The 13,087-nt window shown below is 37.8% G+C and overlaps 1 protein-coding gene across 1 annotated transcript; it reads right to left on the reverse strand.

Annotated features, from left to right (window-relative positions):
- Nucleotides 1-6,492: 6,492 nt before the first annotated feature.
- Nucleotides 6,493-12,914, reverse strand: smim13 (small integral membrane protein 13). Its single transcript, XM_081376419.1, has 3 exons — nt 12,695-12,914; nt 10,454-10,538; nt 6,493-8,141 (listed from the first exon to the last, which is right to left on the reverse strand). Exons 2-3 carry the CDS (start codon nt 10,527-10,529, stop codon nt 7,951-7,953), a joined length of 267 nt encoding a protein of 88 aa, XP_081232545.1. The 5' UTR covers nt 10,530-10,538; nt 12,695-12,914; the 3' UTR covers nt 6,493-7,950.
- Between the last annotated feature and the right edge of the window lie 173 nt (nt 12,915-13,087).

Consider the following 13,087-nt stretch of genomic DNA (forward strand, 5'->3'; position numbering starts at 1 on the left):
TAAAAAATACAGTATTTCTTGTTTTTTATTACAAAAAAAATTATCATGCAAAATATCATTTTTCTTCCTTTTGATTTTGTGGCGAAATGTGACCCAGACGTTCATTCTCGTATCACAGCATTGCTAACAAAGTAGCCAAACCGAGTTAAACGAACGTGAAATCTGGCAGCAGCAAGGAAGACATTTTCCCAAGAGTTTTCACCCCACTATAACTAAACGTCCCACCGATCCATAATTCCCAAAGAATTATCAGATGATCCAATTGGACAGATATAATCTGATAAAAAAGACCTTAGATGGATGTGAGCTTCCCAAACCATCTCTGTGGACCTTGGTGACTAATACTTTCCATTCCACGCTGTAATGAAATGAGCATGTATCATTGCTCATGTGGGTTAGCGGCGCTGATGAGAGGCCACGCTGAGGGGATTGAGGAGTAAGTCGAGCACGGCCTGAACACACCGCCACACCATATTATCATTAACATTACCCTGCTGGAACATCCTGAGACCTGCGGTGGGAACATCACATGTCTGCCCAATCTAATTTACTAGGATTTTTATTATGCCATCTCATCAGAAAGGCCTTAAAACAGGCCTTTTTTCCTCATCTAACAATGTTTTGCGCAGATGCTCACGATGATTTAGCTCGCGGCCTGTGGCGAGATGAAGGACATTAGCTCATGTAGCAGGTGCTCTGTGGCTCTCGGCAGCTGCGCACCAGTTTCACCAGTGGATAATGGGCAGGTTTCTGATGGATCCATGATCCCTGCACACTGCCGTCAGAAGATTAAGACGTTTGTTATGTGCAGCAGAGTTATATTGCTTTTACATGACTTAAAGGAATATTCCTGTGTACAACAGTCTGTGGACTCACTGCATGTACAGCATGCTGACGATTTACCACAAAATATGAGCTCAATTTAACCCACAATTCGCTCACTTGTAGATTCGCTTTAATTGAATACTTTTGCACATGAATAAATCGCTTAATTGTAAATTATTATATAAAACGCAGGTAACACTTTACAAGGTCTAACAATGAACAATTTATTTTTACAGCATTTATTAACCTTTTGTAAATGTAAGTTAGTAAAAATTATCATGTTCACATTGCCCTAATGTTAACAGATACACTTTTGAAAATTGCTTCACTGCAAAATTGTTCATTGTTAGTTCATGTCATCTAATGTAGCCTAGTTAACAAATTTGTTAAAAAATAAACCCTTACTGTAAAGTTATCGAAATGCTTTAACAAATGAACAAATTGCTCAAATTGTTTGCATGTAAAAACAAACGGGAATCTGATGCATTGACATCTAGATAGCTTGCTGAATGTCGGTCATATACAGGCAATTTTTGCTGTATTCATATACGAGTCAAAACACAATACTGGTCTCGGTTGTTGGAAACAATTGTCTGTTACCAACAAGCGGAGACCAGAATTGTGTTTGGACCCGTATATAAATGAATAGTCATTTGAAGTGTATTGGTAAATACAACTTGAGAGGATGTTCATGTCCAATTTTTAACAAGGAAACTCGTATTTATAATATTTCAGATAACACGTGAAAGCAGCATTATATGGCAAGCCATTTTAGCTTAAAATGTTCCCAGCGTTACTCATTGTAATTGCATTTTTACAATTAAGATTTAAATTAGAGAGCTCGATATTCAATTCTTACTAACAATTTAAATTAGAGAGCTCTACAAATGAATTTTTACTAGTCATATGTCTCCATTGACTTCCATTCATTTTTAATTACAGAGCTCTACAATTGAATTCTTATAGTAACCTTTACAATTAGAGAGCTCTACAATTCAATTATTACTAGTAAAAATGCAATTGCAGAGCTTTTTTACTAAAAAAACACATTAAAGATATGTATTGCAGAGCTGTGTTATTAAATTAGGGAGCTTTGCATTTGCATTCTTACTAGAATTTATTATTTTTAATAGTAAAAATGCACTCACGACGAGTAGCTAACGCTGAGAACATTTTAAAGGGGTCATCAGATGCAAAATTCACTGTTTGCATATAAATGTGTGTTTGTAGTGTGTGGACACAACCACCATACAATTGAAAAAATCCTCAAAAAGCCTAAACACTCTCAAAAATCAAGCCGTTTAGATTTTCTGAGCAAAGTCATATTGCTGATGCTCCGCCCACGACCACTGACAGACTGTCCCGTATTAGCATATTTCCGCCCCTCAGGCATTTGTATGCTGTCCACCAAGGCATCACTTTACGTGTCTTGTGTTGACCCACCCCATTGAAGAGAGGGGTGGGGTGAGCAGTTGCTCATTATCGTTTAAAGAGACATGCACCAAAACGGGTCGCTGTGAACAGAGCTGTTTTTGAGGAGGGAAAAAGGATGGTTAAAATTCCACAATGGTTGTGTAAAACAACAAAGTACGTAACAAACTTTACATGAAGACCCTAAAGAATCATACCAACTTGTGGAAAATGGACATCCCATGACCCCTTTAAGCTAAAACAGCTTGCCATAGCATTTTGCACAAACAGAAGTTCATCCGCCTACAAAACTAGCCCCAGCCATAACTTTACACATGTGTATTGAATTCATGTTCAAGTTTAATATATTTCCATTCAAACCATCAGGAACATCTGCTAAAATGTCCATGCAAGACATTGATGGACCTTGAGTTCATTCAGAGCGGAAAAGAAACTCGGATGAATGGAAAAACATCTTCAAACAACACGTAAATTATGTTGAAACGAAACTTCACATTCTTTTGTGCTTCTAGAACATTCTCCCTCCAAATAAACGGCTCTTTTGGACACGGTAATGAATGCTAACAATCTTGCTGGGAATGAAGGAATGCCAGCTCGCAAATCTCTGTAAAAGCATCGGCATCCACTGACTGGCACTTACACGTAATTAACGATTCGCCACATACAGGACTAAGTTCTCCTCGGGGAAACAAAGAAAAGAAAGCCTTTTGAGAAAAACATTCATTAAACATGGTGAGACAGCGGTAAATTCTTCCCATCACTCTCTCCAAAACCTTTCCTAGTGATTTATCTGGCTCTTATAATGGCATCAGTGGGAGTCCTGCGGTCTTGGATGCGTCTCGAGGTGGATCTGCACTGAATTAAAGAGCCTGAGGAGGGAGGGATGAGTTATCCAATCGCTCACACTAAATAAGTCAACCAATCAGAGTCACCACAACAGATACTTAAAAATCATTTAATTTAGTATTCAGGAAACTGACAAGGAAGTGTAGCAATACTGAATTAAGCTAGATGCTAATGATTACATGCAAAGGCAACAAGTAGCCTACATGACGGAGGTCTGCACTGCAGTATCAAGATGCAATTATGCAAGCATGTACTTTTCCACGAGGAATATGTGAATATGCAATAAAACTTTTCCAAACACTTCCAAAAACCTGTACTGACCCCTGATGTTGACATGCAACAGCAAAAAGGTGCTCTGTTGGCAAGCGTGTTGTTGTGAGGGAGCCAGAACTGCAGTGATCGGTCTTTGCTGTGTAACAAACACTGACAACAGAGATTTGCAGCCCTGTCACTGCAACAAAAGCAAGAGTTTTGGTGGAGGGAAAAAAGAGAAGTGGAAGGCCTGACCTGTGAATATAACGGCGACCAGAGCAGCGCTGGCGATGTCATTTCCGTGGCTTACCACAGCCATTTCCTTCGAAGTATTCAAGGCCTCAAAATTACAGCTTCTGTGCATGGCAAAGCCTGATACCTCTTTCATTTCGTAAAAGCTGCATATATTTCAATAGGTTTTAAAATGTGGACCAAAAGAGGGGTGGGCACCTCTCTTTAAAAATATATACAGACAGTTTCTGCATAAGTGCATTCAATCTTGCATGTCTGGTCAGAAATTGATGGCCAAGATCTTCTGGGCTCTTTCATTTGATTTAACCAGCGTAAGTTTTACCATGTTTTAAAATAATGTGGATATAGAGAAGGCCGAGAACACTCGGTAAAGATAATGAATTGTCCGATGCTGTTTAAGGCAGCTGCAGGCACTTATGCATGATGACCGTCCACTGCATGTGTCTTACACCAGGGGGCGCTCATCACAGCGAGGGTATTTTGGCACAAAGAAAACATTTAAACGTATTAATTCAAAGTATTGGCACTGACATAAAATATTATCTAGGCCTACCCAAGTGATATATGTGAAGTGTTTCAATAATATACCTTAGCCTTATACAGTAATCACAAATGCCTCTAATCTGTCCATCCTGAACAGCGCTAACTTAAATAAAGTAGGCTAATGGAAGTGACCCCGCCGTTTATGTGGAAACTATTTTTATACCCCAGTAATTTACGTAAGAATCGTTAATATTAATATATATAATGTTGGTGTTAAAATGCATAGTGTTAAATGTAAAAAAATAGGGATAATATTATTTAGACTCAATGTATCTTGACTAATCAGGGACAACTACCGGGAATCTGAGCCACGCCCATTTCGTTATCAAGTAGTTCATGTTTAATCTCTTCACGTTTACATTTACAGATAAAAGTTACCAGAGTGCTTTTTTATAACTGTTCATGTGACGTAAAATTCTTACCATTATTAAATGTCATTTAGTAGTACACTATAATTAATAGCGGTTTAATACTGCAAACCGTATGAATACTGCAAATATATGTTAATATATGCAGCAGCCAGTTAATATATGGCCTTTCTTTGTGTTTTATTTCTAAAATGTAAATGTCTAATCTAGAAAGGAAATGCATTTTCAGGCCCTGCTCTTGTATTTTTTTTTTTTTTTTACAATACCGCCATCTTGTGGACATTTTTAGTAGTTCAGAGAGATCACTTTATACACGTTTACATTAAATTATGCAAGTCCACAAAAGGTGACCGAAGTGCTTTGCATTTGTTAATAATTATTTTGTAAAATCTTTACCGTTATGAAATGATATTCAGATGTAGGTCCTACCATAATTAATAGGGTTTGATTCTACAAATTAATAATTAATATACAGTCATTTTATTTATTTTTATAAAAGTATTATTTAAGCAAATCAATTTAAATGTATAATGTAGAAGCAATTTTTTAAGAAAAAAATGTTTGAAAAGAAACTTCAAGACTTGCTGTATTATTGTATTCGCATTTTGCTGCCACCTTGTGGACATTTTAGTAGTGCTGCAACATCACTTTAGCGGAAGTTTACATGTGTACATGATTCATGATTCAAGTTCACAAAAGGCGATTGGAGTGCTTTAGTTAATGAATATTCTCTCTTTCCTCTTTAAAAATATTATTTAAGCTTGCATTTTCCCCCCGTTGTTTGAAAATAAACTTCAAGCACTTGCTGTATCATTTTATTCGTGTATTACTGCCACCTTGTGGACATTTTTAGTAGTGTTGCAAAATCTTTATAAAAAAACTGTAATATCGAGTTAATATATGCAGTAATTAATATGCAGTAATTAATATACACTCATTTCATTTTTTCTGTAAAAGTATTATTAAAACAAATCAGTCTAAAGTTATAATCTAGAAGCGAATTTCATTTTTTCCCCATTGCTTGAAAAGAAACTTCCAACACTTGCTGTATAATTTTATTTGTGTTTTACTGCCACCTTGTGGACATTTTTAATTGTGCCGCAACATCACTTTAACGTTTACATTTACTGATTCACCTCCACAAAGGGCGATTAGAATGCTTTCATTAATGATAAATCATAATTCATTACCATTATTAAAAGTAGACCAAATTAATAGTATAATTAATAAGGTTTAATAATGCAAATCTTTTTTGAGTTATTGAAAGCAAACTTCACACCATCAGGCAATCGCTGTATGATTTTATCATTTTTTTACAGTCTAGGGATTTTATTCATATTTTACTGCCACCCTGTGGACATTTTTTTGCAGTGCAGCAGAATCACTTTAGCGTAACTTTTCATGGTTACTTACTGATTAAAGTCAATAAAAGGCAATTTTGCATTTGTTACTGATAATTCACGAGACGTAAAATTACAACTATTAATTGACATTCAAAAGTAGGCCCTATTAATACTGTAATTATTGTTTAATACACCAAAACTGTTTTAATATAAATTAATGCAAGTTAAAACAGGGTAATTTTTTTTTCTCTCTCTAAAAGACCGATTAAAGACCAGTCAATTTAAATGTCTAATCTGGGCGTTTTTTTGAGTGTTTGAGTCTTATAAATATAGATTCCTAATTAGTAGATGTTTCTAAACATGTCTATGGTTTGAGTGACCTTCAAATCCGCTGTATTATTTTATTCGCATTTTACTGCCCTCTTGTGGACATCTTCAGTAGTGCAGCAAAACTCTTACCAAATTAATATGGAAACCAAAATGATTGCAAATCAATGATTGAAATCAATCAGTTATGAGTCAGAGCTGATTATTTAAATACAAAACAACACACGAGTGTCCGAATTATTTGTTTTAAAATAATAATTCAAATATGCATTAAAATAAAAATAATTCACAAACAACAATTGTTTTATTTAATAAATTTATTATGAAGGGGAAAAAAATCTACGGTCATAAAATGGACAAAAAAACATGTAACAAAACATGTGACCATCTACATTGGTGATAAGAGCATTTCATTAGAAGTTGACCAGCACAGTTTCACACACAGGCAGGGTCAGGCTGACCTGGGGTCAGTGCGGCATTTTTAGCTCTAATGCTTTTATGAAGCTGGGAATTGCAGGCATATTGAGATCCATCCACTTAAACATGACGACTTCAACCCGAGCCAGAGGCACAACAGCGGGGCGGAGCGACCGATGGCGGCCGTCTTAAAGCACTAACGCTGGGAGCAAAGTCAATTTTACAACATCATTCTAACAGGACAATTCTATCGTTCGGGTGTGCAGTCCAGTCAAAAGTTTGTTTCCTTCCTAACATTACAACCCCAATGAAATATAAAGAAGATTTCATTGCACGTGTTGGACAAATGTCAGAGCCGGTCGGGTGTCAGTGTGAACAGTAGTGCTGTGAGCCGACGGAAACGCTGGATGTTTGATCGTTCGTCAGCATGTTTTTTGTGAGCATGATTAGTAACAGAATAGGTCAACGGTAACAAATACATACAGGATACGCTCTCACGCAAATATATTTACACATCCATGCAGCCGGAGCCGAGGGTAGCAGCGTGTTAGTTCGACATGAACGTGTGGCTGAGCTGGTTCACACTAAAAACATGACTTCAGATAGACAGGCTGAGTGTACCATGATGTCTGAGCAGATGTGGAGGACATGTGACTGATGCAGGTCTGTTACAGATGTGGAGGACATGTGACTGATGCAGGTCCATTACAGATGTGGAGGAGATGTGACTGATCCAGGTCTGTTACAGATGTGGAGGACATGTGACTGATGCAGGTCTGTTACAGATGTGGAGGAGAGCACAGTGACTGATGCAGGTCTGTTACAGATGTGACTGATGCAGGTCCATTACAGATGTGGAGAAGAACACAGTGACTGATGCATGTCGTTACAGATGTGGAGGAGATGTGACTGATGCAACTGATGCATGTCGTTACAGATGTGGAGGAGATGTGACTGATGCATGTCGTTACAGATGTGGAGGAGATGTGACTGATGCAGGTCCATTACAGATGTGGAGGAGATGTGACTGATCCAGGTCCATTACAGATGTGGAGGAGATGTGACTGATGCAACTGATGCATGTCGTTACAGATGTGGAGGAGATGTGACTGATGCAGGTCCATTACAGATGTGGAGGACATGTGACTGATCCAGGTCTGTTACAGATGTGGAGGAGATGTGACTGATGCAGGTCCATTACAGATGTGGAGGACATGTGACTGATCCAGGTCCATTGCAGATGTGGAGGAGAGCACAGTGACTGATGCATGTCGTTACAGATGTGGAGGAGAGCACAGTGACTGATGCATGTCGTTACAGATGTGGAGGAAATCTTGGGTCAGGCTCTATGTAGTGCTGTCAGGAGGGACGACCCGTTGGCGGGCGGTCTTGGGACGGTGGCGGGGTGTCGAGGGCGAACTGCGTTCACTCTCGGACTCGGAGGGCTCGGTTTCTGCCTGCGGGGAACCGGTGTCCCCCACCAACTCCCGCAGGAACTTAAACTTGGACAGGAAGAGCTGCCACACCACATACCACCCTGAAACCAGACAAACACTGGACATGTGATTCAGTAACGGCACGTTTGGTTTACTCTGGAACTGTGAGAGAGATGATAGGCTTTTGCATTTATATATTCTCAAATAGGATTTGTTTTATGTTGGTTCACACTAAAGCATTTACATTAACTGTGTGATAAAGCACAGATTAGCAAATTTATATGTGAATTTAAAGCCCTTCAGATGCCTCGCGGGCAAAACTCTTTTATAAGCTTATTATTAAAAGAATATTAGACGTTTTATCAGCAGTGAATCTCAAGAAATTTTTCCTTTTCTAATTAAGACCAATAAGATTTGTTTTGCATTTTCACCCATTTGTGTGTACATTTCTCATTGCCGTAATAAAAAATAAACATTTTCTTACAAACACATTTCTTAAAGGTACAATATGTAAGATTTTTGTAATAAAATCTCCAAAAATCACTTGCCCAGTGTGATATCTTTCCTGCAGTTGTGTACTTACAATATCCCAAAAGATTTTTAATTCCAATTTTAAATAATGGCTCGTAATGGCCCTGGTTTCCACTCGTACTGCCATAGTAACCATGGCAACAGACGTGGACAACTGCGTTACGTCTAGCGGCACGCTCGCGCTGTTGTTGTTTTGTTCAAACATTATAGGCTATGGCAAGCAGACTTTGGGACAAAAGGAGAACTAAAACGAGGATCAATATGAGCGTGGCGTTTTCGAGATGCCGAGAGCTCACGTCCGCGACTAACTTCGACTTGACAGATTCTATAACTTTCAACACACTCAAATGCAGTTTAGTGTGATAGTGTAGAGCAAGTGAAACAGCGCTGTGTTACCTCACAAGTTTCATTCGTCTAATAAACTGACCAGTGTGAGTAAATTCTGCACTTGCATGTAGTTCGGTAGAATGAGATGTCCTCATTCCTTTATATCCATTCCTTATGACTCGCGTGTGGCGCTAATATCTGTCTCTCATTAGCAATCGCGCCCTGCTTCATACCACAGTCATGATAAAAACATCAATGTATTCACTCATCCATAAACATTATCCTTCGGCATGACGACAAGTTTCATAATTCCACTTATGCGTCATCAATCTACGCCTTTGTTGTTGTAAGAGTTTAGCGACTCCTAGTGGCGAAAAAACTTACATATTGTAGCTTTAATAAAGATCATTTCTTACTGATTCTGAAGTAAAATTTTAGGGTAATATTTTAATTTTGGGGTAAAATATGTTGATTGATCAATCAATGGATTGATACTTTACAGTAAGGTTCCACTAACATTAGTTAACATGATCTAACAATGAACAATACAATACTGCACTATTTGTTAATCTTAGTTAATGTCCATTGTAACATTTACTAATGCAAGTCTTTCCTAATGAATGCACTGTGGACTAACATAAAATATGACTATAAGGCTATAAATATTGTTTTAAGATTGTTAGTTCATGTTAGCTAATGCATTAACTAGTGTTAACAAATGAGACCTTACTGTAAAGTGTTACCTAAAAATTCAGTGGGGAAAATGTCATAATGAAAAAAAAAGAAAAATTCTTTAGCAAAATATAACCTACTTTTTTTTTTTTTCTCACTCTTTGGTAAAATATGACCTGGGCTCACGCTTGGTAGAATTTGTGACTTTATTCCAACAGATTCGGACACTTCAGTTAACACAGATAAATGGTCTTCCTCATTAATAGTAACACACAGAAGGGGCAGCGGGTTCAGTTCAGTGACCAACATAGATCTGAGTCGAGCAAACCTTTGACATGAAGACACAAATCACACACTTATGTAAGAGCAGACAGGATCCTACAGTACAGAAACCCTTTCTTACATCTACTGTGATCTTAACACATGTGGGTCAGTCAGCGAGACCTTGACTAAAGTCAACACTCGACTCACAGCGAGCTGTAGAAATGAGACGTGTCGTAATCAAACCCGCTGACCGTCAGCAAACCTGCTCTATTTTTGCCATGCTTGACTGTACCGACCACATTCTCACTCAAAGGTCATAAACCAGGACTGTGAAGTCACTGTAGAGAAAATCCTGCAACTGAAGGTGTGACTTTATCCTCTGAAGTGTGACAAGGTTCATGACCATCTCAAGAATCAAGCAATCACTGCATTAGACTTCACAAAATCATGCAGTTCCTCAAATCTCCAGTTTAAGATAACCTACACTGACCCTGAAAGTATTTGGACAATCAAGTCACACTTAAAAATGTCTGAATGTCACTGCATCAAATAATAAATAGCACAGCAAGTGTGTGTGTGCTGCAGTATCTATTCTCAGGGGTTTGTTGGCTGCACTTACCGAAGAGCATGAAGAGGAGGACACATATCAGCGTGGCCACGATCACCAACACCGTCAAACCAACACTCTGCCACATCCTCCCCTCCTTTAGAAGAGAAACAAAGAAAAACTCCTTCACATCTGGATGATCTCTAGAAGCTCACCATGATCTCAACTCAACACTACAGATGTGACGCCCTGTAGAAACACATTAGTGATGTTACGTTCGTGAACGAATCGTTCTTTTTGAACGAATCTTTTAGGTGAACGAATCGTTCTCGTTCACATAATCCATTGACTCATATTTCTCGTTCACTGAAATTCCTCCCTCCACCGCCGCGCGGCGCTATTGCAGCGCATGCGCAGCTCAGTGAACCGGGTAGCTCTGTGTTTTCAACCTGTCAAGAATGACTAAACCTCAAGCCAATAGCGTTCGATTATGAGATGTGACGGAGCATGTGATTTGTTGGATGTAGTGAACGAATACGCCCTTCACTGACTGTGACCGAGTTGCTTTTGTTTTGAGTCTGAACGAGAGAGAGATCTTCTCGTGAACGAACTGGTACATGTCGTTCGTGAACGAAAAGAACCAGTTGTTTGAACGATAATGGTGGCGAACCGATAGAGCTGGGTTTGTGTAGTCAGCATATTTGCATCAAAGAAGGAAATTTACACTTTACCATTGTAATGAAAACAGTTTAATAACGCAAGCATGGTTAAATATAACAAAGACAAATTAACATTGTCATTTTGTACTTGACGGTTTACTTGATTTAAATTTACACTTCTCTTTACCTGCTTTTCTTTTCTTTTGTTTGTGTGTTTTAGACTTAGTTTTGTGGTATTTTGCACTTTGAAAAATTTACTTTACTACTTGTGTTCATTTTGTATGATCAAAAATTAATTAATTACGTTTTATTCATGTCATATGCACTTCTCTAAAAACTAAAACAAACCAAAAATATGTTAGGTCTCATTTGCGTAACGTCAGCAAATAACATTTCAGTTAGGGCTGTGAAGGGGCATGTAATTGGTTGGATCTAATGAACGAATACGCCCGTCACTGACCGAGATTGCTCTGTTTCGAGTCTGAACGAGAGAGAGATCTCGTTCGTGAACGAATTGATCAAACTGGTACTTTCGTTCGTGAATGAGAGTACTGGGTTGATCGGTCATGTGATTCAATCTCATTCAAAGCGCAGTTATAGGTGTGCGTGTGCGTATAATTGTTTATCATATTTAACATACATAACATAACTCAACGTTTAATATAATCCCAGATTTATGAATGTGTATGTCTGACCAAACAATTAAAATGTTAATTATGCAAGAAAACCTTGGTTTGGTCATCTGAACCTCTTATTTAGACTTATTTTATTAATTTAGTAAATAAGGCACACATTTTAACAAAGCCAAATCATTAACAAGTAAATACGTTCGTTAAAACATATAATAAAATACACTCTTTTTTGCCACCTGCTGCAGTATTTATGAAGAAATTGTCACTGAACGAATCAGTGAACGAGTCTGAACGAATCATTTTGGTGAACGAACTGAAAATGAACGAGTCTCTGGAAAGAATCAAAATTTCCACCACTAAAACACATTAACTGTGTCTCATATCATCATCACTCATGCCTGATATTATACTTCTGATAAAGATTTCAAATATCATATGTGATATGCATAATCATATATATAGGATCATACAGTTCTGCTCAGTTTACTTGTCATTTGCAGACTTGTCATGTGTTATAATAGAGAAACAGTATGTTATAATCAAACAGTACCATGCTATATCAAAGTACCATGTTATTACCACCTGATACCACATTGCTGTACCATAGGACAGTACTTTTTAGGTACACTCATCAGATTATATTATACATTTTATGTTACATGTCTGATATCGAGATCAACCCACCCCGTCTGGATAATACCAAAATTAAACCATTTAAATCATAAAAATGCCACTTAATCATGTCATATTACACAAAGTAACAATGCTATGTTTCAGACAGTAACACTATGGCAATAGTACAGCGATAGTATTTTGAAAATATACCACTGTAAGTTACTGAAACTGATAATGAAAAATGTAGCCATATTATTTCATATAATATATCATGATAAATCTCATTATGCATGTGTGATATCAGTATAAAGTACACGCACTAACAAACGCAAAGGTCTGTTGCTGATATGAGTCATGCAGATGAAAGTGTTTATGTTTATGATGATCAGATTTATGATCACACTTACAGTCGTTCACTCCTCACAGTCTTCACGCAGAATCCCGCGGGGACGGAGGCCGGTAGCGCGGGTCATGGAGGGTCTCAAATATTCCTCTTATCTACATCATTACGACAATTACATAGAAAATAGAATAACGAGAAAACACCGAGCTCGAGTCAACAACAGACTCGATCTGAGATGACCCGGAAGTGCTCACGCCTGCCGTTCCGCCGCGCGGTATTGTGGGAATTGTCGTTTTCACCGCGCAAGAATAATGAAATAAACTACATTTGACCGTAGAACTTATCTCACTTCATTAAGCTATTCTGTTCTTTTCTTTATAAATCATTTTTTACTGTACTGTCACAATACTGAATTGTGTATATAAAATATCTGTTTTAAAAATTTCATCTTAACATG

This window comes from Scardinius erythrophthalmus (assembly GCF_964197995.2).
Source record: "Scardinius erythrophthalmus genome assembly, chromosome: 10".
In the NCBI taxonomy this organism is placed as follows: domain Eukaryota; kingdom Metazoa; phylum Chordata; class Actinopteri; order Cypriniformes; family Leuciscidae; genus Scardinius; species Scardinius erythrophthalmus.

Bases quoted from the DNA above. Each gene is read 5' to 3' on its own strand.
- smim13 (XM_081376419.1), bottom strand. From the start codon at position 10,529: ATGTGGCAGAGTGTTGGTTTGACGGTGTTGGTGATCGTGGCCACGCTG. The intron at 8,142-10,453 runs GTAAGTGCAGCC...GTCTGGTTTCAG, and splicing joins CCTCCTCTTCATGCTCTTCG to GGTGGTATGTGGTGTGGCAG.